Here is a 23,647-nt window from a genome sequence, read left to right on the forward strand (position 1 = left end):
GTCACACTTATTTATGATTAAAGAAGTATCCATTAAAACAATAAAAGTACTTTTTAAAAACTTACCAAGGTGTTCTTTCATTCACTCAACATATGTTTAAATGTATACTATGTCTAGGAGCTGAATTAAAAATGTTGATAATACACAGTGTAGGTGAGGCTGTAGGGGATCAGTTTTAATATGTCTGTTGGAGGGAAAGTAATCCAATATAGAATTTTTAGAGAGAAAATTTTCAAGTTAATTAAAATTAAAATTCTAGCCCCTGACTAGAAATTGTACTTGCAGGAATTTAATCTGTAGATGTACTCGATTTCTCTGTAGGACCTCTTATAAGCCTTGTCCTTAGTTGTTTAATCACTAAGTGGAGTCCGACTCTTTTGTGACCTGCTACTGATATTTATGGGCTTTCCAGGTGACACTAGTGGTAAAAAATCCATCTGCCAATGAAGGGGACATTAAGAGACCCAGGTTCACTCTCTGGGTTGGGAAGATCCCCTGGAGGAGGACACGGCCACCCACTCCAGTATTCTTGCCTGAAGAATCCCATGGACAGAGGAGCCTCTCGGGCTATGGTCCATAGGGTCACAAAGAGTTGGACATGAATGAAAAGAGGATACCCAAATCCACGACTGGCACAAAATAGCATAATCTCATCACTGAACAAAGCTCTCCTCTTGTCCTGATTGCTGCTGCTGCTGCTGCTAAGTCGCTTCAGTCGTGTCCGACTCTGTGCGACCCCATAGACAGCAGCCCAACAGGCTCCCCCGTCCCTGGGATTCTCCAGGCAAGAACACTGGAGTGGGTTGCCATTGCCTTCTCCAATGCATGGAAGTGAAAAGTGAAAGTGAAGTCGCTCAGTCGTGTCCGACTCTCAGTGACCCCATGGACTGCAGCCTACCAGGCTCCTCCGCCCGTGGGATTCTCCAAGCAAGAGTACTGGAGTGGGTTGCCATTGCCTTCTCTGATTACTTTGCACTAATTGCACATCTTTTCTCTCTTATTAGATAACTTGAAGGGATTGTGATAGAGATTGACCCTAAGACTCTGGAGCCTAACTTCAGAGTCTGGCTTACAATTCTGATCTCGTGACTTTTTACAAGTTATGGTTTAGTTGGTAAGTCGTGTCCGACTCTTGCAACCCTGTGGACTGTAGCCTGCCAGGCCTCTCTGTCCCTTGGATTTTCCAGGCAAGAATACTGGAGAGGGTTGCTGTTTCCTTCTACAGGGGATTTGCCTGACATAGGGATTGAACCCAGGTCTCCTGCATTGCAGGTAGATTCTTTACTGACTGTATTATATCTAAGCCTGCTTTACAAGTTATAGGTGGTTTTTTTTCCCTAAATGCAGACAACAGAGCTGCAGTGCTACACAATCTTCAGTTGGTCGAACTGGGGAATGAGAAACCAAGAACGGGAAGGGCTGACTGCAAAGTTATACTCCAGTTTTAAATTGTGCAAAGGGTTGACACCCTTAATCCCTGTGATATTCAAAGATCAAATGTACATACACTAAACATCCTTCTTTACCCATAGGATCTAATACAGAGATTCACATATAGTAATTATTCATCACAGATTATGCAAATGTTAATTATTCAGTGTCATACTTCAATAATAATCTGTTTGTTGTAATAGGAAGCTATAGGTTGAATTATATGAAATATCAGTTTTGTAAGATAAAAATCAGTCAAATATTGGCAATTTCATTGTTTAATTTATATGTTTTAAGTTCCATTAATATATATTTATTAATTTATCTAATAGATTCATGTACTTTCTAGGCATATTGGCTTTGTATGTATATACATATAATGTAATATAATTTACCATATGGTATAGAAATCTCTTATGTAACAAAAATTATTTTTATATATATCTGAAAGTTTATGAATTTATTTTTCCCTAATGCAGCCTGCAATTGTCATGGGAAAGCTGAAGAATGCTATTATGATGAAAATGTTGCCAGAAGAAATAGGAGTTTAAATATACATGGAAAGTACATTGGAGGGGGTGTGTGTATTAACTGTACTCGAAACACTGCTGGTATAAACTGTGAGACATGCATTGATGGTTTCTTCAGACCCAAAGGGGTAACGTATGCTTTTTCTTTCATGAAGTATTATTTTGGATTTTTCAGACTGAGGTGTATTACAGGGAAAAATAATTGTGATTGCTTCTTTAAATAGTTGGACTTCAAATCTCAAAGGTGACTAGAAATATTTCATAATAGAAGCTGATATAAATCATTGAGGATGTGATATAAAATATTTCCATCTCTCCAGAAAGTCCCATGGTGACTCATTCCAGTCAATCCTTACCCCCAGGCAAACTTTGTTCTGATTTTTGTAGCATAAATTAGTTTTGCCTCTTAGTGAATTTTCTAAAAATGAAATCGTAAGTTCACAAAATTTTTGGTCTTCCTTTCACTCAATGTAACAGGTTTAAATTTACCCATGTTGTACACACCAATTGTATTTCTTTTTTAAAAAATGCTAAGGAGTAGCCCTCTGCATGAATGTATCTTAATTTTAAATCCATTCTCCTATATATTTGGGTCATTTCCAGTTTTTGGTTAGTTCCTGCAAATCAATTTTATAAGAGTCTTTTTGTGGTCATGTGTTATTAACCTTGCATAAGTGTCTAGGAGTATAATAGTTTCATAGAATAGATGTATGTTTGACTTTATAAGATACTGCCAATGTTTCATCAAGTTAATGATACTATTTTACATGTTCACCAGAAATATGTGTGAGTTCTACTTCTTCCATCTCTAACATTTGGTCTGGACTATCTTTTTGAAGTAGTCCTCCTAGTGGATGTGGGTGTAGTGGGTCTGGCAGGTCAGTACTAGGCAGCCACTAAGTCAGTCCTGTCAATGCTGAGTGCTACAGCACATCTTTTATGAATTTACAGCAGTTTTTTTTGGACTAAATTTCTAAGTGCCTGCTGGCTATTCTGTATCCTCTCTTGTGAAGTGTTTCTTCAAAATTTTTCTTTTTAATTCTAGAAAAGTCATAATTTTGTTTTAGGGCTGTAGCCCATCTCAAGTAAATCTTTGTGTGAAGTAATGATTGAGATCTACATGCTTCACCTGTTGTTCCAGCACCATTTTTTGAAAAACACTTTTTTTCTCTTTCAAATTGTTTTGAGCCATTTTTTGAAAATAAGTCGATCATTTGGGTTAACATCTGGAGCCCCAGTTCTATTCCATGGGTTTGTTTTTCCATCTTGTGCTAACAGCACACTGTCTACACGACTAGCTGGTTCCCATGACTTCAGAAATACTTTATGCACATCATTACAATTTATTTAAAATAAGTTTTTATTCACATTGTGATTTGTTGTCTGTTGTTTAGCTTCTAAGTATTTGGGCTTTATTAAGTAATCCAGTGGTTAGTGTTAGTCACTCAGTTGTGTCCAACTCTTTGCGAGCCCATGGACTATATCCCTCCAGGCTCCTCTGTCCATGGAGTTATCCAGGCAAGCATACTGGAGTAGGTTGCCATTCTCTTCTCCAGGGGATCTTCCTGACACAGGGATCAAAGCCAGGTCTCCCACATTGCAGGCAGATTCTTTACCATCTGAGCAACCAGGAAAGTCCCATGTATGAATATTACTTATTATTAAAATGGAAACTTTATATTTTGTTTTCATTTTTATAGATGTAATCACTAAGAAACACAGTGCAGCTAAATAAGTAGACAGAACTGGGAGGGAACTTGTTATAGCCCTGTACTCAATGTATTATGGTCTTTTTTGGATTTCATTTATTCTTATGAGAAGGCAGCCATCATTTGTATTTTTGTTCTTCTGTATGTAAGATGTCTATCTTCTCTAACTGATTTCAAGATATACTCTTTATATTTATCTTTTAGCAAACTAACCATGTATTGGTAAATTATGGCCCCTAGATAAAATTTGACCCATGGCCTATATTTGTATGGCCTGCAAAAAACAAAAATTTTTTTCTTTATATTTGTAAATACTTATTTTAAAAAGAGAGGGAGGAGGAGGAGGAGGGGAGGAGGAAATGAAGGGAAAGGGAAAGGAGATGGAGCGAGAAGAAAAAGAAAACCCCAATTAAGAAGAAGAGCAAGAATAAGATGGATCAAAAGCTAGGAGGAAGAGGAGGAGGTGAGGAAGGGGAGTAGAAGAAGAAACAGACCTTAGGTGACTTACAAAACCTACAATGTTACTCTCTAATTTTACAGAAAAAGTTTTCCAATCTTGGTTAGACCATGTTTGTCTAAATGTGGCTTTCTTTGTGCTTATATTCTTGGTTACTAAACTTCTTGTAGTTATAAATTGAGATTGCTGCATTTTGGACATTTTAGGCCATTATCTCCTTACATATTTTTTTTTGAACTGTGCTCTCATCCTTTTGTGACTCCAGCTACATACAGTCTAGGTTGCTGGACTGTGCCTATAGGTTACTGAGGCTGTAATAATTTTTTTTTCTTTCTTTGTGCTTCAGATTGGATAATTTCTATTTATCTGTAATCAGCTATACTACTTTTCTGCATGCCATCAGTTATCTGTTGCTAAGCATATCCAGTTAATTTTTCAGCTTTATAGACTACTTATGTTTTTTTTATAGTTTCCTCCACTCTGCTGAAAAAAAATCATGTATTCACTCATTATAAACCTTTATGCTCTTCAGCATATCTAGAGACCTATACAAGTCTTTGTCTATTAATACTTGGGGCACCTCACTGTTTTTGTTGACCTGTTTTTTTTTCTTGAATAAGGACCATGCCTTAGTTTTTCTCCTCATGTCTAGTAATTCATGATTAACACAGGAAATTTTGGTTGATACATTGTAGTGACAAACGATTCTGTTATCTTCTTCTGAAGATTTTTGGATTTTGTTTCAGTTTGTAGTCCGCTTACTGACTAATCACTATGAAACTGGAGGCTTGCTTTTATACTTCTCTAGAGCAGATTAATAGAAAACTAAAGGTATGTATCTAACCTTTCTTGGTTGATAAACTAATTTCTATTTAGATTATATCATGTAGACTAGAAAGTCTATTCAGGTCATTCGGCTTTCCTGCTGTTGCTTCGGGTGGACCCCTTGGAGTCCCCAGAATTAATGTGCAATTAAGGAATCAGTTAAGAATGGAGGGGTATTGATATGTAGATTTTGTTGTTACCCTTATAAGAACATGAATCTTATCTAGTGTGTTTTTTCTTTCAAATCTCAAATCCTTCTAATTTATGCATGCTCTTGATTATTCTTCCAAGCCCTCAAATATTTGATTTTTTATATTTGTCCAGAATTCATCATTGTCATTTTAGGATGTGTTGGACCTATTAAAGACACTCTGCCATTATTAAAACTGGAAGCTTGATCAAGTTTTTAATACAACTTATTAAGTGAATCTGAATCTAGAATTTTATACTTTAGCACATAAAAATATGTATGCTATATTTTGTGCTAAAAATTCATCTATTTCAAGTGTTTAGTATTTGGGTGAAAATTCCTTATGTTTTTATGAAGATATAGAAATAAAATTTTTGTACACTGTAAATTTTATATCTTAAAAACATATATCTGCATTATTAAAAATTATTGCCCTAAAATCTAATTTTAGGTATATCTACTAAGTACATATATTTAACAATTAAAACATATATGTATATATATATGCTTATGGCCATGTTTACTTTGAGAATTAGTAATCTTATTATTTTAGTAAAATTAAAAATAAAGCATAAAATAGATATATTTATAGAATATCTTATGTTAGAAGGTTTCCTTTGTATCATTTCTTTTTAGATTCCACATATAAGGGATGTCATACAACGTTTCTTATTCTTCTGTCAGACTTACTTCATTCAGTATGACATTCTCTAGGTCCATGTTGCTGCAAATGGCATTATTTCAATCTTTTTAATAATTGAGTAATATTCCATTGTATATATGTACCAGATTTTCTTTATCCATTCCTCTGTTGATGGAAATTTAGGTTGCTTCCATGTCTTGGCTCTTGTTAGTGATCCTGCAATAAGGGGTGCATGTATCCTTTCGGATCATGTTTTTCTCTGGATGTATGCCCAGGAGTGGGATTTCAGGGTCATCTGGTAGCTCTAATTTTAGTTTTTTAAGGAACCTCCATACTGTTCTCCATAGTGGTTGTACCAATTTACATTCCCACCAACAGTGTAGGAGGGTTCGCTGGAAGTTCTCCTGATCAGCAATCTGATTCAAGCAGATTTTCCCAATTACTGTAAGGAAGGATAATAAATTAAGAGGTTTTGGTTTACTCAAGCTCATCATTGGAATCATAAATCATATTCATAAAAGCTAAGAATTTATCCTAAAGAAATTTATTGCTATATATCCCCAAAGAGGTGTTTTGTTGTTTTTGTTTTTTTTTTTTTTTTTGGTGTTGCGGTTTTCTCTTGGTTAGAAAGTCCTTCTCCCAGTTCTGCCCTCAAATTGCTACTCACCTCAAGCTCTAGTCTAAAAGTTACTTTTTCTGTGAAACGTTGCTTGTCTTCATTATGTTCTTACTACTTCCTCTTCTGCTCCAGAACTCTCTTCTCTGTGTCTATTTTATCACTCGGCACATTCTATTTAATCAATATCTTTCAAGTCTGCTTTTCCAGTAAGCTTCTTTAACTCAGAAAGCAGGCCTTACCTATCTGGGCTTTGCATGATCCTTTCTTCACAATAGAAAGTAAATGAATGAGTGTTAAATAATGATTTTGAAACAGATCTATGGACTTAGAAGATTAAATTCTATCAGACATGTAAATATTTTTCTGCTTATGATACTTTGACTTATTAACAATCAAGTTTTCATTATAAATTAAATCTAGACATATATATATATATATATATATATATATGTAAACTGTATTTGGGGACTTCCCTGGTGGTTCAGTGGTTAAGACTTTGCCGCCTGGCCCTGCAGGGGTTGCAAGTTCAATCCCTGATCAGGGAACTAGGATTCCACATGGCTTCTGGCCAAAAAACCAAAACATGAAACAGAAGTAATACTATAACAAATTTTAAAAAGACTTTAAAGATGGTCCACATCAAAAAAAAAAAAGCAATATTTTATAGGAAATAGCTTATATACATAATTATATGTATATTCAGCAGTATTTTAGTATTTCCTAGGCAAACAAATTTAGTTGCTTTTTTATTCTTATCCTATTACATCTAGAAAATAAATGTTTTATGTATGGTACATTGGCACAGTCTAGGTTTATTTAATTAAAATATTCTAATGTTAAAAGCTACATGTATTATTTTATATATGTGAGAAATCTTATGAGATAGTTTCTGTTATTCCTCTTAATTTTAATTTAATAACATCACTATGATTGCTATTATTAATCTCATATTACCAGAAAGTAAGGTGCAGAAGACTGCATAGCCAGTAAGTGTCCACAATGGAATGTGAGCTCAAGGCTTCCTAATTATAGAATCTACATTCCTCACCCCAGATTATGCTCACTCCTGAGAAAATCAAAATTTTAACATCGATATTTAAGATTACCTTTTCTCAAGCACCAAATTTAATTAGTTATATTGTGATCAATGTGAAAAAGGTTTTGAACATTAAAAATTTGGGGGAAAATTACCAAATTTGAACTACATTGTAATAAAACAAAAAAGTAAGGAAGATTTTATCATGGAATGTGTATTTCTCTTACATTTTCTATATAAGCAAACATTGATATTTTGTTTCTATGATGATAATTGTGATTATAAAAGAAAGAGGTACATTCTAAAATATGTAGAGATTAAAAAACTATTTGGGATTTTCTTTAAAATTTTAGCAAAGAATAAAGCATGATGAAAGTTATGTGGTAAAATCCTGGTAATCATTGAATCTAGGTAACAGTTACATAGGAGTTTATTATATTATTCTCTTTACTTCTATATGTCCACTTAGAAGAAATGGATTCTAGCAATTTTGAAAATATAGTAAAGACATTTTCTTATGTTATTATTTTCTCAATATAGTTTCTTATTGCATATCATTAAATTGGGAAAATAAAGAATTTTCTTATATTATCATTTTATCAATATAATGTTTTACTATATATCATTAAAATGACCTCTAAGGCTTACTGGATCAAAAAGTATTAGTGTTTTTATTACAGTTGACTTAAAGCAATTTAATATTTTTGTTAGGTATCTCCAAATTATCCAAGACCATGCCAGCCATGCCACTGTGATCCAGTTGGTTCCTTAAATGAAGTCTGTGTCAAGGATGAAAAACATGCTCGACGAGGTGAGAATTTGGTGGAGGGCCATTGTTCTGATTGAAAGTGAAAAAATGTTAGTTGCTCAGTCATATCCAACTCTTACATCTCAATAATTATGTTTATGTTTAATTATACCTTAAAAGCAAAAAGAGTTGAATTGTTTTACATTAGTTATACATGTATATGCATATATTTACATACCTCCGTGTATGTGTGTGTATATATATATATATATATATACACATATACACACACACATAAACCTTCTAGTCAATTATAGATCTGTGGTGTATGAACCTTTTGATGTTTTGTTATTTATTAGATTACTTTGTAGCTGGTATGGTTTCTGGGGTGAAATGACAGTGATCCTTGAGGGATGTGTGTGCTACAAAGGAAGAGCGAATAGATGAGATCACAGACTGAGATGTAGTTAATAATATAGAAAACAAGAAGTGTGCATAAAGCACTATAAAAGGCAGTAGGAATGAGTTCATGAAGGAAAAGAGGCCGACATTAATTTAAGCTAATACCTGCTTTGACGATTGAAATTCATGGTGAACTCCAAACATTAAGGAATCAAATGCCAAAATAACTCCTGGATGTAAAAATGTTTACAAGCTACTTCCAGGAAAGTTGCTTGCCAAGGTTATGTAGAAAATTCATAGAATATATCTGGAACTGTTTCTTTATATTTAGAAGACTGGGTTCTTCTATCCTGTGCGAAGACTAAAATAAATCATGGCTATTGTATAGGCTTTTCCCCCAAAGACTTTTGAGTTAAAAGGCTGGCAACATTTCTTTGACAGTTTAACTTACCTGCTTTCTTTACAAAGCTATATGATTATGTATTTAGGCCTTAGACTCTTAAATCTTAAAAGATTAAAAAATGATTATTTAAAAATCCTACTGGTGAATTATTGGTATCATTTTTTATTTTATGGTTCCTTATCTCTTTATGATAATAACTAAATCACATTATTTTTAAGATAATTTAATTTTATTCCCTGAGTTTAAACAGTAAGTATTCTGCTGTTGAAAAAGTGATTTAAAAAATGTAGAAAAGTAGAAAAATGGGCATTCAGTGCAGTGGTAACTCAAATACTATTATTAACATTTGTGTGTTAACTTTAGATGGTGACTTTTTCCCCATATCTGTTCATATTTCTCTGAAATTTGGTTTTAGCTCCTAAATAACAGTCCTCAACTCTGAAAGATATTAAGATTGTTTCCAAATTTTGTATATTTTAACGAATATATGATGAAGATCTTTGTATATAAAATATTTTTCATTTATTTTTCCCTCTGAGATCTAAATTCTTTTTTTTCAAATTGAGGTATAGTTGATGTACAATATTATATATGTTACAGTTGTACAATACAGTGATTTTTCAGTTACTAGGAAAACAACACATGGTCAACTAAAATTTTAACAGTACAAACGGAATAAAGTAGATAGCAAATACTGTCCTCTTTAACCTATTCAACCCTAGTCTCATTTCCAAATGTAATCACAATTTAAAATTTTTTATAGAGTAATGTACCAAAATTGGAGAAGGCAATGGCACCCCACTCCAGTACTCTTGCCTGAAAAATCCCACGGATGGAGGAGCCTGGTAGGCTGCAGTCTATGGGGTTGCTGAGGGTCGGACATGACTGAGTGACTTGACTTTCCCTTTTCACTTTCATGCATTGGAGAAGGAAATGGCAACCCACTCCAGTGTTCTTGCCTGCAGAATCCCAGGGACGGGGGAGCCTGGTGGGCTGCCGTCTATGGGGTCACACAGAGTCGGACACAACTGAAGTGACTTAGCAGCAGCAGTACCAAAATTCAGAAAACTCACTTTAGCTATAATAATGACATTATGTTAAAATCACAATACATATTAATTTTTTTATTGAATTTCTTATGTGCCTTTATAATCTTCCCTGGAGAAGGAAATGGCAATCCACTCCAGTACTCTTGCCTGGAAAATCCCATGGACAGAGAAGCCTGGTAGACTACAGTCCATGGGGTCACAAAGAGTCGGACACAACTGAGCGAATTCACTTCACTTTATAATCTTCAAATTCTTATCTACTCCAAAATAAGAAAATTATTTATTTCTTTAGCTCTTATTTCTTTCAATTCTTCCAGTTTTATTGCAATATAATTGACATACAGCACTGTGTAAGCTTGGGCTTCCCTTGCGGCTCAGTTGGTAAAGAATCCACCTGCAACGGGAGACCTGGGTTTGATCCCTGGGTTGGGAAGTTCCCCTGGAGAAGGGAAAGACTACCCACTCCAGTATTCTGGTCTGAAGAATTCCATGGACTGTATAGTCCATGGGGTCGCAAAGAATTGGACACAACTGAGCGACTTTCACTTTCGCTGTGTAAGTTTAAAATATTCAACATGATGATTTGACTTTCATGCTTACCACAATAAGTTTAGTGAACATCCATCATCTCAAGGATTACTTGAACACAAGCACGGCAATACCTTGACAGCCAATCTGAGAAACAAGATGGCTTTCTAAGTGATCAGTGGGATGGGATCTACTGGAAAAAGCGATGGCTCATGTCCTGGGCAGGACAGAGTGGGATGATGCAACATTTCATCACTTACTCAGAATGCAAAAGTAATGAATTGTTTATTTCTGGAATTTTCCATTTGATATTTTTCAACTGGGGTTGATCACAGGTTAACTGAAACCATGAAAAGTGAAACTACAGATAAGAGAGGAAATATGTATGTTTATTTTACAATTTGTATATGTTAGTAGTACTCTCTGCTATCTATTTGATTCTGCAGTTTGATTTTTTGGTAAGTGTTTATCTGGGCCTTGTTTTCTGTGTTTTTCCTAACTGTGTGTGTGTGTGTATGTGTGTGTGTGAGTGTGTGTGTGTGTGTGTATGCACACATGTGTATTTCCTAGTTTACCCTTTCAGGAGTCTTGAGTTTATATGTAAAGTTCTCTGATATGTCATCCTACCTTGAGTAGTATCTAGAATTTGTCTTTTGTTCAATAAAACCATGCTCCACACTCTAGACTACTTAATCAGAATTAATCAACTTGAGGAAAGACACTCGGAAAAGGCAATGGCAACCCAACCAGTACTCTTGCCTGGAAAATCCCAAGGGCAGAGGAGCCTGGTAGGCTGCAGTCCATGGGGTCTCGAAGAGTCGGACACGACTGAGTGACTTCACTTTCACTTTTCACTTTGATGCACTGGAGAAGGAAATGGCAAGCCACTCCAGTGTTCTTGCCTGCAGAATCCCAGGGACGGCGGAGCCTGGTGGGCTGCTGTCTATGGGGTCACACAGAGTCGGACACGACTGAAGCGACTTAGCAGCAGCAGCAGCAGGAAAGGCACTGGTTTAAGAAATGGCTTACTACTCTAGAAAATAATTATAGTTTCTTCTTCCAAGGGATTTCTCTGCTTCATAACAGCACAATCATTATATATATATATATATATATATATATATATATATCTGTCTGCCAATTTCAACCTGCACAGTCAAGTGTTCTGAACAAGACATTTAGTTTGTAGTAGTACTTTCAGAAACAAACATTGAAATAGACATTTTTTATCACAAAGTTATTTCTCTGTTTAGTCTTGAGGTCTGGAGATTTTAATATCAGAAATAAATATTAATTGAGGGGAGTGTTTCTGTGGCCTTTATTGAAGTGAACAGATGTCTTTTTCATTTGACTTCTATGTCTGATTAAGAAAATAAATTTATTGATGTTCAACAATGCAGACATAACTCAGAGATATTACAAGTTCAGTTCCAGACCACTGTAATAAAGCAAGTTCCAGTAATTTTTGGTTATCCAGTGCATATTAAAGTTATGTTTACATTATATGGTAATCTATTAAGTGTGTAATAGCATTATGTCTAAAAATACAATACCTTAATTCAAAAAGACTTTCTTGCTAAAAAATGCTAACCATTATCTGATCCTGTAGTGAGCTGCAATTTTTTGCTGATGGAGGATCTTGCCTTTAGGTCAATGGCTACAGGGTGGTGGTTGCTGAAAGTTGGGATGGCTGTGGCAATTTCTTACTATAACTAAATAATGATGTTTGCTACATTGACTGACATCCTTTCAAAAACAATTTCTCTGTAGCATGTAATGCTGTTTGATAGCATTTTATCCACAATAAGACATCTTTCAAAATTGGAGTCAGTCTTCTCAAACCCTGTGGCTGCTTTATCAGATCAATTCAGTCAGTTCAGTCGCTCAGTCATGTCCAGCTCTTCGTGACTCCATGGACTGCAGTATGCAAGGCCTCCCTGTCCATCACCAGCTCCTGGAGTTTACCCAAACTCATGTCCACTGAGTCAGTGATGCCATCCAACCATATCATCCTCTGTCATCCCTTTCTCCTCCTGCCCTCAATCTTTCCCAGCATCAGGGTCTTTTCAAATGAGTCAGTTCTTCACATCAGATCAGATCAGTCGCTCAGTCGTGTCCGACTCTTTGTGACCCCGTGAATAGCAGCATGCCAGGCCTCCCTGTCCATCACCAACTCCCAAAGTTGACTCAGACTCACGTCCATCGAGTCAGTGATGACATCCAGCCATCTCATCCTCTGTCGTCCCCTTCTCCTCCTGCCCCCAACCCCTCCCAGCATCAGAGTCTTTTCCAATGAGTCAACTCTTCGCATCAGGTGGCCAAAGTACTGGAGTTTCAGCTTTAGCATCATTCCTTCCAAAGAAATCCCAGGGCTGATCTCCTTCAGAATGGACTGGTTGGATCTCCTTGCAGTGCAAGGGACTCTCAAGAGTCTTCTCCAGCACCACAGTTCAAAAGCATCAATTCTTTGGTGCTCAGCCTTCTTCCCAGTCCAACTCTCACATCCATACATGACCACTGGAAAAACCATAGCCTTGACTAGACGAACCTTTGTTGGCAAAGTAATGTCTCTGCTTTTGAATCTTCATATCAGGTGGCCAAAATATTGGAGTTTCAGCTTCAGCATCAGTCCTTCCAATAAACATTCAGGACTGATTTCCTTTAGGATGGACTGGTTGGATCTCCTTTCAGTCTAAGGGACTCTCAAGAGTCTTATCCAATACCACAGTTCAGAAGCATCAATTCTTCAGTGCTCAGCTTTCTTTATAGTCCAACTCTCACATCCATACATGACTACTGGAAAAACCATAGCCTTGACTACATGGATCTTTGTTGGCAAAGTAATGTCTCTGCTTTTTAATATGCTGTCTAGGTTGGTCATAAATTTTCTTTCAAGGAGTAAGCATCTTTTTATTTCATGGCTGTAATCAGCATCTGCAGTGATTTTGGAGCCCCAAAAAATAAAGTCTGGCACTGTTTCCACTGTTTCCCCATCTATTTGCCATGAAGTGATGGGACTGGATGCCATGATCTTTGTTTTCTTAATGTTGAGCTTTAAGCCAACATTTTCACTCTCCTTTTTCACTTTCATTAAGAGGGTCTTTAGTTCTTCTTTGCTTTCTGCCATAAGGGTGGTGTCATCTGCATATCTGAGGTTATTGATATTTCTCCTGGCAATCTTGATTCCAGCTTGTGCTTCTTCCAGCCCAGCGTTTCTCATAATGTGCTCTGCATAGAAGTTAAATAAGCAGGGTGACAATATACAGCCTCGGTGTACTCCTTTTCCTATTTGTTGTTCCATGTCCAGTTCTGTTACTTCCTGACTACATACAGATTTCTCAAGAGGCAAGTCAGGTGGTCTCTTTCAGAATTTTCCACAGTTTATTGTGATCCATACAGTCAAAGGTTTTGGCATAGTCAATAAAGCAGGAATAGATGTTTTTCTGGAACTCTCTTGCTTTTTCCATGAAACAGCAGATGTTGGCAATTTGATCTCTGGTTCCTCTGCCTTTTCTAAAACCAGCTTGAACATCTGGAAGTTCACGGTTCACGTATTACTGAAGCCTGGCTTGGAGAATTTTGAGCATTAATTTGCTAGTGTGTGAGATGAGTGCAATTGTGCAGTAGTTTGAGCATTCCCGAAGAAAGGCATTGCCTTTCTTTGGGATTGGAATGAAAATTGACCTTTTCCAGTCCTGTGGCCACTGCTGAGTTTTCCAAATTTGCTGGCATATTGAGTGCAGCACTTTCACAGCATCATCTTTCAGGATTTGGAATAGCTCAACTGGAATTCCATCACCTCCACTAGCTTTGTTCATAGTGATGCTTCGTAAGGCCCACTTGACTTCACATTCCAGGATGTCTGGCTCTAGGTGAGTGGTCACATCTTTGTGGTTATCTTGGTCATGAAGATCTTTTTTGTACAGTTCTTCTGTGCATTCTTGCCACCTTTTCTTAATATCAACTAAGTTTATCAACTAAGTTTACATAATATTTGTTGTCAGTTCAATAGTCTTCACTACATATTCACCAGGAGTAGAATCTATCCCAAGGAATCACTTTCTTTCCTTATCCAGGAGAGGCAACTTTGCATTTGTTAAAATTTATCATCATATTGTGGCAATTAAGTCCTGTTTTCAGGCTCTACTTCTTTTGCTGTTTCCACCATATCTGCAGTGACTTTCTGCAACAGAAGTTGAATCCTCCGTAGTTATCCATAAAGGCTGGAATAAATTTCTTCTCAACTTCTGTTAATGTTGATACTTTGACCTCTTCCCGTTGTTGGGGGAGTTTGTAGTTTCCTCAGTTCTGTCTCGTTGCAATAAAAATTTGATGGACAGACCAGCATTACAGCTCTCAGATGGATCAGTGTACAGCTCTTGAATGGAGCACTGTTATAGCTCCAAGTTACAGCTCAGTTTTATTTAGAAAGTAAAGGAAAATACATCCTTGAGGCGTGAGGGCATGCTGACCCAAAAAATACGAAGAGAAGAGAGGCCCCCCAGCCCAATTTTGGCTCCTCTTTTTATGTTTTTTCTCCTCCCCCTGGGCTTGCCGTATGTAAATTGGGCTAGCCAGGAGTGCTGTTTGTTTTACCAGGGTTCCTCACTCTGGTGCTTGGACCCTCCTTTGTGCTAATTTTTTGGGCTTTTTCCTTAGTTGTCTTTTAGCCACTGCCACTCTGGACTCCATTTTCCTATTCTAACTACCTAGCATTACCTGCTCAAGAGATGGGAGGCCTAATTCTTTGGGAATAGAGGCATCGAGGTCTCTCTGGCTACTTCCTGATGAACTGGGATGGCAAGGGGCATTGGGCCTCACCCTCTTGCGAGTCTCAAGTCTCAGAGTCCTTGTAGTGGTGTCCATTTAAGGGTGAGTGATGTTTTCCATGGTCAGCTATTGTTTTATAATCCTTGTTGAACTGGCACTGCATGTTGTAGCTTGTTGACCTGGGCAGAGACAAAATGGGTTAGACAATTGATAATACATGGGGCAATCATAAGCCGCATCAATATGGTGATAACAAGGTAGGGGCATTAGCCAACTCCAAATCCCCCCTCACCAGGAGAATCCCCCAAAGAAAGATTGTAGCCACCCCAAGAACTCTCCAGTTCATTCTTTGAGATCCTGTAGGGTCTGAATGTTTCTCTTGAGGACTGTGAGACTTTCTTTAATTTAGCTGGATGTATTTACCCAGAATCAAACGTCTCATTCAAGATGGCTCAAGTCCCTCCTTGTTCAGGGATCAGGAGATCTATCTCCTGTCTGTTTTGCAGTACAACCCCTGCAAAGCTGTGTTGGCTCTTTAGAGCTTCCCTGAGAAATATTAACCCCAGAAACTTAATTTTGGGAGTGTTCATTAGAATGGCACTCATTTGTAGTTCTGAATAGGTACCTGAGATCTCCCAGGGGCTCACAGGTGTATTGAGTGTCCTCTTCCATTTTCTTCCATGGCTTGACTCATGAATAGTCAACCCAGGAGTTATGTCCTAGTACCTTAACTGCTATTGGGGTAGAAAATATTACAGGGTAGGGGCCCTTCCATGTAGCCTGGGGTTAAGCCTTTGGGGACCCATCTTTCCAGACTTTAATTAGGTCTTGAGTCCCTGGAGCATATAATGGTGACTCTATTGAATCTTTGGGGTTCTGGTTGACACCGCATAAGTGTATATCCTGTTGGAATTGCCCAATGGCCATGGTATAAGACTGGAGGATCTGAGCCTCTGGATCTAGGAGGAGGTCATTGACATAAACAAAAGGTCTCCCATATAGCATCTCATAAAAACTAAGACCAACCTGTTCCTTAGGGGCAATACAGGTGCAGAGGAGAGCTATTGGGAAAGCCTCCTTCCATCCCAGGGAGGTCTCCTGGTTTATCTTTTTTATTTCTGATTTTAAGAATTGGTTGGCTCCTTCTACTTTTTCTGAAGACTGAGGCCTCCAGGCACAATGGAGGTAATGAGTAATGCCCAATGCTTTAGAGACCCCTTGGGTGACCTTAGAAGTAAATGATGTCCCATTGTCATTTTGTAATGACCTGGACAGACCAAATCTCAGAATGAATTCATGGAGCAGTTTGTTGTTGTTGTTGTTTTTACCACCCCCTCAGCCATCTCAGTCCAGGTGGGAAAGCTTTCACTCCATCCTGTGAGTGTATCTATCATGACTCAGAGGTATTTATACCCTTGAGAAACTGGAATCTGGGTGAAGTCCATCTGCCAGTTCTCTCCTGGGTAGGTCCCACGTCGTGGGACAGGCTGGGCCAGCTGGGGTCTTTGAGCTCCTTGGGCATTAATTGGCAAGTGGTACAAGAGGAAACCACTTATCTTATAGTCGCTTGGAGGCCTGTTCCTTTGAAGGACTTTTCTAGTAATCTTTGGAGGGCCTTTTCCCCTAAATGAGTGGTGGCATGTAAGGAGTTAACCAACTTCCATTGGAAGTTTCCAGGCAGAAAAAGGAATCCCTCCTTTTGGAACCACCCCATGCGATCTTCTTGAAAGTCCTCACTCTTAGCTTTAAGAGTCTCACCTTCAGTATATGAAGGAGTTTCTGGAAAATTAGTTTGTGGAACTAAGGTGGCAACCCCTATATTAGATCATGGTTCTGTAATGCTGTTCGCTTAGCTTCCTGATTGGCTGCTTGGTTACCTCGTGCCACTTCCATGCTCCCTTTTTGGTGTCCTTTACAGTGGGAGACTGAAACCTCAGCTGGCAGATGAACTGCCTCCAAGAGACTAAGGATTTGGTCACCATATTTGATTGGGGACTCTTGGGTGGTCAAGTGGCCTCTTTCTTTCCAAATAGCAGCATGTGCATGAAGCACCAGAAAGGCATACTTGGAGTCAGTGTAAATGGCTACTCTTTTTCCTTTTCCCAGCTCTAAAGCTTGAGTCAGGGCTATGAGCTCAGCTAATTGGGCTGAAGTACCTGGTGGCAAAGGTTTAGCCTCTATGGCCTCAAAATTGGAGACTGCTGCATACCCGGCTCTTCTTTTTCTATCCAAGACAAAGCTGCTTCCATCAGTGTGCCAGATTTTCTCAGGATTGGTAAGAGGATCTTCTGACAATCCCTCTCGGCATTTTGTCCAGCAGTCCAAGGTTTCTAGGCAAGAATGAAAGAGGAGAGAGCCCTTGGGGGTAGGCAGGAGGGTGGCTGAATTAAGAATCTCACAAGGGGATATAGTGAGGCCTAGATTTTCCATCAGCACTACTTGATATCTGAGGATTCTTTGATCAGACATTCATAAATGGCCTCTCCCATTTAGGAGTTGTTTCACTTGTGGTGGGTAAAAACAGTTAGTTTGCCCCCCAAAAGAGAGTTATAAAGCATCTTCTATCAGGATTGCAATAGCTGCAAGATTTGAAGGCAGGGAGGCCAGCCTTGGGCGGTTGGGTCTAGCCTCTTGGAAAATAAGCTACAGTCTGGGGCTCAGGTCCCATACTTTGAGTTAACACTCCCCAAGGCTATTCCTTCTTTTTTGTGGACGTAAAGTTGGAATGCTTTTTCTGGGTCTGGCAACCTCAAGGCAGATGCTTTAGTTAAGGCTTGTTTTGGATTTCCAGTTGAGCTATTTCAAATCCTAAAAGGTGATGCTGTGAAAGTGTTGCACTCAATATATCAGCAAATTTGGAAAACTCAGCAGTGGCCACAGGACTGGAAAAGGTCAGTTTTCATTCCAATCCCAAAGAAAGGTAATATAAAATAATGCTCAAACTACGTCACAATTGCACTCATCTCTCACACTAATAAAGTAATGCACAAAATTCTCCAAGCCAGGCTTCAGCAGTATGTGAACTGTTAACTTCCAGATGTTCAAGCTGGTTTTAAAAAAGGCAGAGGAACCAGAGATCAAATTGCCAACATCCGCTGGATCGTCAAAAGAGCAAGAGGGTTCCAGAAAAACATCTATTTCTGCTTGATTGACTATGCCAAACCTTTGACTGTGTGGATCACAATAAACTGTGGAAAATTCTGAAAGAGATGGGAATACCAGACCACCTGATCTGCCTCTTGAGAAATCTGTATGCAGGTCAGGAAGCAACAGTTAGAACTGGACATGGAACAACAGACTGGTTCCAAATAGGAAGAGGAGTACTTCAAGGCTGTATACTGTCACCCTGCTTATTTAACTTCTATGCAGAGTACATCATGAGAAACATTGGGCTGGAAGAAGCACAAGCTGGAATCAAGATTGCCGGGAGAAATATCAATAACCTCAGATATGGAGATGATACAACACTTATGGCAGAAAGTCAAGGAGAACTAAAGAGCCTTTTAATGAAAGTGAAAGAGAGTGAAAAAGTTGGCTAAAGCTCAACGTTCAGAAAACTAAGATCATGGCATCCGGTCCCGTCACTTCATGGCAAGTAGATGGGGAAACAGTGGAAACAGTGGCTGATTTTATTTTTCTGGGCTCCAAAATCACTGTGGATGGTGATTGCAGCCATTAAATAAAAAGACGCTTGGTCCTTGGAAGGAAAGTTATGACCAACCTAAACAGCATATTCAAAAGCAGAGACATTACTTTGCCAACAAAGGTCCATCTAGTCAAGGCTCTAGTTTTTCCAGTAGCCATATATGGATGTGAGAGCTGGACTCTAAAGAAAGCTGAGCGCTGAAGAATTGATGCTTTTGAACTGTGGTGTTGGAGAAGACTCCTGAGAGTCTTTTGGACTTCAAGGAGATCCAGCCAGTCCATCCTAAAGGAGATCAGTCCTGGGTGTTGGAGGGACTGTTGTTGAAGCTGAAAGTCCAATACTTTGGCCACCTGATGCAGAGAGCTGACTCATTTGAAAGACCCTGATGCTGGGAAAGATTGGGGGAAGGAGGAAAAGGGGACGACAGAGGATGAGATGGTTGAATGGCATCCCCGACACAATGGACATGGGTTTGGGTGGACTCCGAAAGTTGGTGATGGACGGGGAAACCTGGCATGGTGCAGTTCCTGGGGTCGCAAAGAGTCAGACACGACTGAGCGACTGAACTGAACTGACTGCCTTCTTTGAGGAGTCCCCCACGTCAGTGGGATTGAATCATCCTGTCCCTTCAAGTTTTCATATAAGGACTGGGCAATTAGACCATAGCTGGGTATTCAGATTCTACAGTGTCCAATTAGCCTTAGAAAAGCTCGCAATTCTTTTCAAGTCAGGAGAGGGCAACTGAAGGATTCCTTGTACCCGATCAGAGGATAGCCTCCTGGACCCAAGTGTAATCTCCCAGGTAAGTGACCTTTGTCTCAACCATCTGTGCCTTAGCATGGGAGACTTTATATCTCCTCTCTGCCAAAAAATTTAGAACCTGAATTGCATGTTGTTGGGCATTTTTCTCATCTGGAAAGCAGATTAGTAGGTCATCTATGTATTGTAGCATTTTCCCGTTAGGTCCCAGGTCCAGATCTAGGAGATCATGGCTAAGAGCCTGCCCAAACAGGTAAGCGCTCTCTCTGAACCCCTGAGGTAATACTGTCCAAGTCATCTGTTGGTGTTTTTCTCCTGGGGCCTCCCACTTGAAGGCAGAATGATATTGGTGTTCTTTAGCCAGTAGTATGCAAAAGAATGCATCTTTGAGATCCAAGACTGTAAACCACTTGGCACTGGGTGGGATTTCTCCTAAGATTACATAGGGATTGGGTTGTGGGATGGAGGGGGACTACAGCTTCATTTATGATTTGGAGATCTTGAACTATTTGACAGGTTCCATCCTTTTTCTTTACAGGGAGGATTGGGGTGTTACACAGCGAATTGGTGGGGACCAATAGCCCACAGGAAAGGAATTTATTTATTAGAAGTTGTAGTCCTTCCTGAGCTTCTCTTCTGAGGGGATATTGTTTCTGGTTAGGAAACTGAGTGGGATCTCAGAGGACAATGATGACTGGTTCACCTTGGTGGGCTCATTCAGGAGTCCCCTGGTCCCACACCTGGGGGTTAATTTTGTCCTCCCATAGTTTTTGGTTCCTCTCTATTGGAGAGGGTGTAATGGGTTCTTCAGTAGTAACCAGAAGCTTTAGGGCTCTAGAGGCTGAAAAGCTTCCCATCACAAGGGTGGTCCCCAGTTTAGTGAGTATATCTCTTCCCAATAAGGGAGTAGGACTCTCAGGGACTACCAGAAACTGGTGGGAAAATATTTGTCCATCCCAGCAACAAAGAAGTGCTCAGGTGAATCTTTTAGTAATTGTTTTTCCTGTAGCACCCACAATGGTACAGGTTTGGGAGGAGAAGGTTCCGGAGTAGGAGGTCAGGACAGAGCAGGTAGCCCCTGTGTCAACCAAGGAGTTCTTGGACCTACCTGCCACATCCAGTTGCACCCTTGGCTCCAGCCCCATGCTGGTTATCTGTGACAGGCAGGTTGGCTGGAGTGGGCCATTTCAGTCCTGTTGAACCATTGTGAGGGAAGGCTTGGTGTTTGCCCTTGAGGCTCTTGGCTCCCGAGAGCAAGTTGCCCACAGGGACATTGCCGCCCAATGTTCCAATTGATGGCACTTGTAGCAAACCATTTTAGGAGACTTGTCATGGTTTGGACACTCTTTGGCCCAATGCCCCGCCTGTCTACAGATTAAGCATTTGCCTCGTTCCTTGTCCTTCAGGGACTCAGGGTTTGCCATAGGGCTTCCCTGGAGGGTGGCCAGCACCTTGGCATGCCTTATCCCTTTCCTTTTCTCCCTTTCCTGGGCCTTTGCCTCCCTCTCCATGGGTGGACTTCCTTAGGGGTGAGTCTTTCTGAAGCTTATTCTACCCAGTACTGTTGCAACCTGAGAGCCGGGTGTCCCCGGATCAGGGTGCAGATCCCCAGGCAAGCTGAGCCATGATAGCCTCCTGGAAAACAAATCCTCAGGCAGGTCGAGGCAGGTTGGCCTCCAGAGAATTGGGTCCCTGGGCAGGTCAAGGGATCTCAACCTCCTGGGACCCCTGGACTGGCAGATCCCTGAGCAAGTTGAAGCGTGACAACATTTAGAGGACCAGATCCCTAGTCAGGTCGAGGCAGAGCGACCTCCTGGGACGCCCAGACTAGAGCTGGGTGTCCCTAAGGTCTCCAGTGTGACCAGTACTGGGTAAGATTAAGGGATTGTAGTTTTAACTCATTGCCAGTTTGTTCACGCAGATGGGAATAGATATCATGATGTAAAGCAGGCCAAGCCTGTGCCCTAAGACTGTGAACCTGGTGAAGCAGCCATAAGACTTATCCTCTTACTGCTCTAAGGGAATGTAAGTCACTGATTTCCTCTCCTAGTCGTCCATAAGAGTAGATTAGGGTGACTCCAATGGTAAACACGGAGAAGGCAATGGCACCCCACTCCAGTACTCTTGCCTGGAAAATCCCATGGATGAAGGAGCCTGGTGGGCTGCAGTCCATGGGGTCGCAAGGAGTCAGACACAACTGAGCCACTTCGCTTTCACTTTTTACTTTCATGCATTGGAGAAGGAAGTGGCAACCCACTCCAGCGTTCTTGCCTGGAGAATCCCAGGGACGGGGGAGCCTGGTGGGCTGCCATCTACGGGGTCGCACAGAGTTGGACACGACTGAAGTGACTTAGCAATGGTAAATATTTCATCGTCATAGACCCACTTTAGGTAATAACAAAAGTAACAACAAAGGAATGGGTTATCTGGTCCTGTTAGAGGCATTCAGTTCAGTTCAGTTCAGTCGCTCAGTTGTGTCCGACTCTTTGCAACCCCATGAATCGCAGCACTCCAGGCCTCCCTGTCCATCACAAACTCCTGGAGTTCACTCAAACTCACATCCATCGAGTCGGTGATGCCATCCAGCCATCTCATCCTCTGTCGTCCCCTTCTCCTCCTGCCCCTAATTCCTCCCAGCATCAGAGTCCCTTCCAATGAGTCAACTCTTCGCATGAGGTGGCCAAAGTACTGGAGTTTCAGATTTAGCATCATTCCTTCCAAAGAACACCCAGGGCTGATCTCCTTTAGAATGGACTGGTTGGATCTCCTTGCAGTAAGGGCCTCTCAGGAGTCCTCTCCAGCACCACAGTTCAAAAGCATCAATTCTTCAGCACTCGGCTTTCTTCATAGTCCAACTCTCACATCCATACATGACCACTGGAAAAACCATAGCCTTGACTAGACTAACCTTTGTTGGCAAAGTAATGTCTCTGCTTTTCAATATACTATCTAGGTTGGTCATAACTTTCCTTCCAAGGAGTAAACGTCTTTTAAATTCATGGCTGCAATCACCATCTGCAGTGATTTTGGAGCCCCCAAAAATAAAGTCTAGGGGGATTGGATATTATACAATATTTCCCTCCCAAGGGCCAGCTATTTTCTGGTTTCCCTCCAGAAGATTGTAGAGGCAACATTGTGGGCCCAGACGGGGCTCAGGAAAAGAGCATGAAACAGGAGGGAAGGGAGCAGGGCACAACTTTTGAAAGAAATGACAGAGCCCAAGGGCATATATAAACTGATTAAAATCAAAGGAGTCCAAGATGACAAGTCAAATTCAACTAAACCCTGATCCCCAATCTGCAAGCTGAATGACACACCCAGAGGTGCCAGGACAGTTCCAAGGCACTGTCAAAAGACAGAGGAGTGAGTGGTTCCCTAATTGTTGAAATGATCCTCCCATTCATTAGCATGTGAATTCACCCAGCTTTAGCCACACCACATTCTATGGCCACTGCACTCTCCTTTGTGATGGCCCACACCCTTTGTGGAGTGTGCTTCTCTCTGAATACTAACAAATCCACTTCTTACCTATCCCTGTGTCTCTAACTGAATTTTTTGCAATGAGACATCAAAGCCTGAGCTTCATTAGGTCCTGAAGCCAGGCACCATGGGATTTGGCGGGGCTCAAGTCCTGGGAGAGAGGAGCTGAGGATGGGAGGAAAAGGCAGTGGGAAAAACATGCCAAGGAATCCTTCATAACCTGCCTGAAAACCTGCTAAATACCTGATGGGTGCTCACAGTTTTCATTGGCCTGATCCTTGGCACAAATAAAATTAAGGACAGAAGAACCTCCCCACCCGCTTGAGTAACAGCTACTAAAGCGCAGAGGTTAGTGAAGCCTTCAGAACACACTGGGGAGTAGCCTCTCCAGAGTCCCTCAGTTGCACCCACTGCTGCTCGCC

The 23,647-nt window shown here is 40.0% G+C and overlaps 1 protein-coding gene across 1 annotated transcript in view; it reads left to right on the top strand.

Annotated features, from left to right (window-relative positions):
- LAMA2 (laminin subunit alpha 2) overlaps nucleotides 1–23,647 on the top strand; it is a 699,730-nt gene that overhangs the window by 275,821 nt on the left and 400,262 nt on the right. The window contains exons 8-9 of the mRNA XM_002690220.6: nucleotides 1,911–2,089; nucleotides 8,152–8,251. Of these exons, the coding sequence (XP_002690266.2) occupies nucleotides 1,911–2,089; nucleotides 8,152–8,251 (279 nt within the window). The remainder of the gene's footprint in view (nucleotides 1–1,910; nucleotides 2,090–8,151; nucleotides 8,252–23,647) is intronic.

This window comes from Bos taurus, chromosome 9 (genome assembly GCF_002263795.3).
Source record: "Bos taurus isolate L1 Dominette 01449 registration number 42190680 breed Hereford chromosome 9, ARS-UCD2.0, whole genome shotgun sequence".
Taxonomy (NCBI): Eukaryota; Metazoa; Chordata; class Mammalia; order Artiodactyla; family Bovidae; genus Bos; species Bos taurus.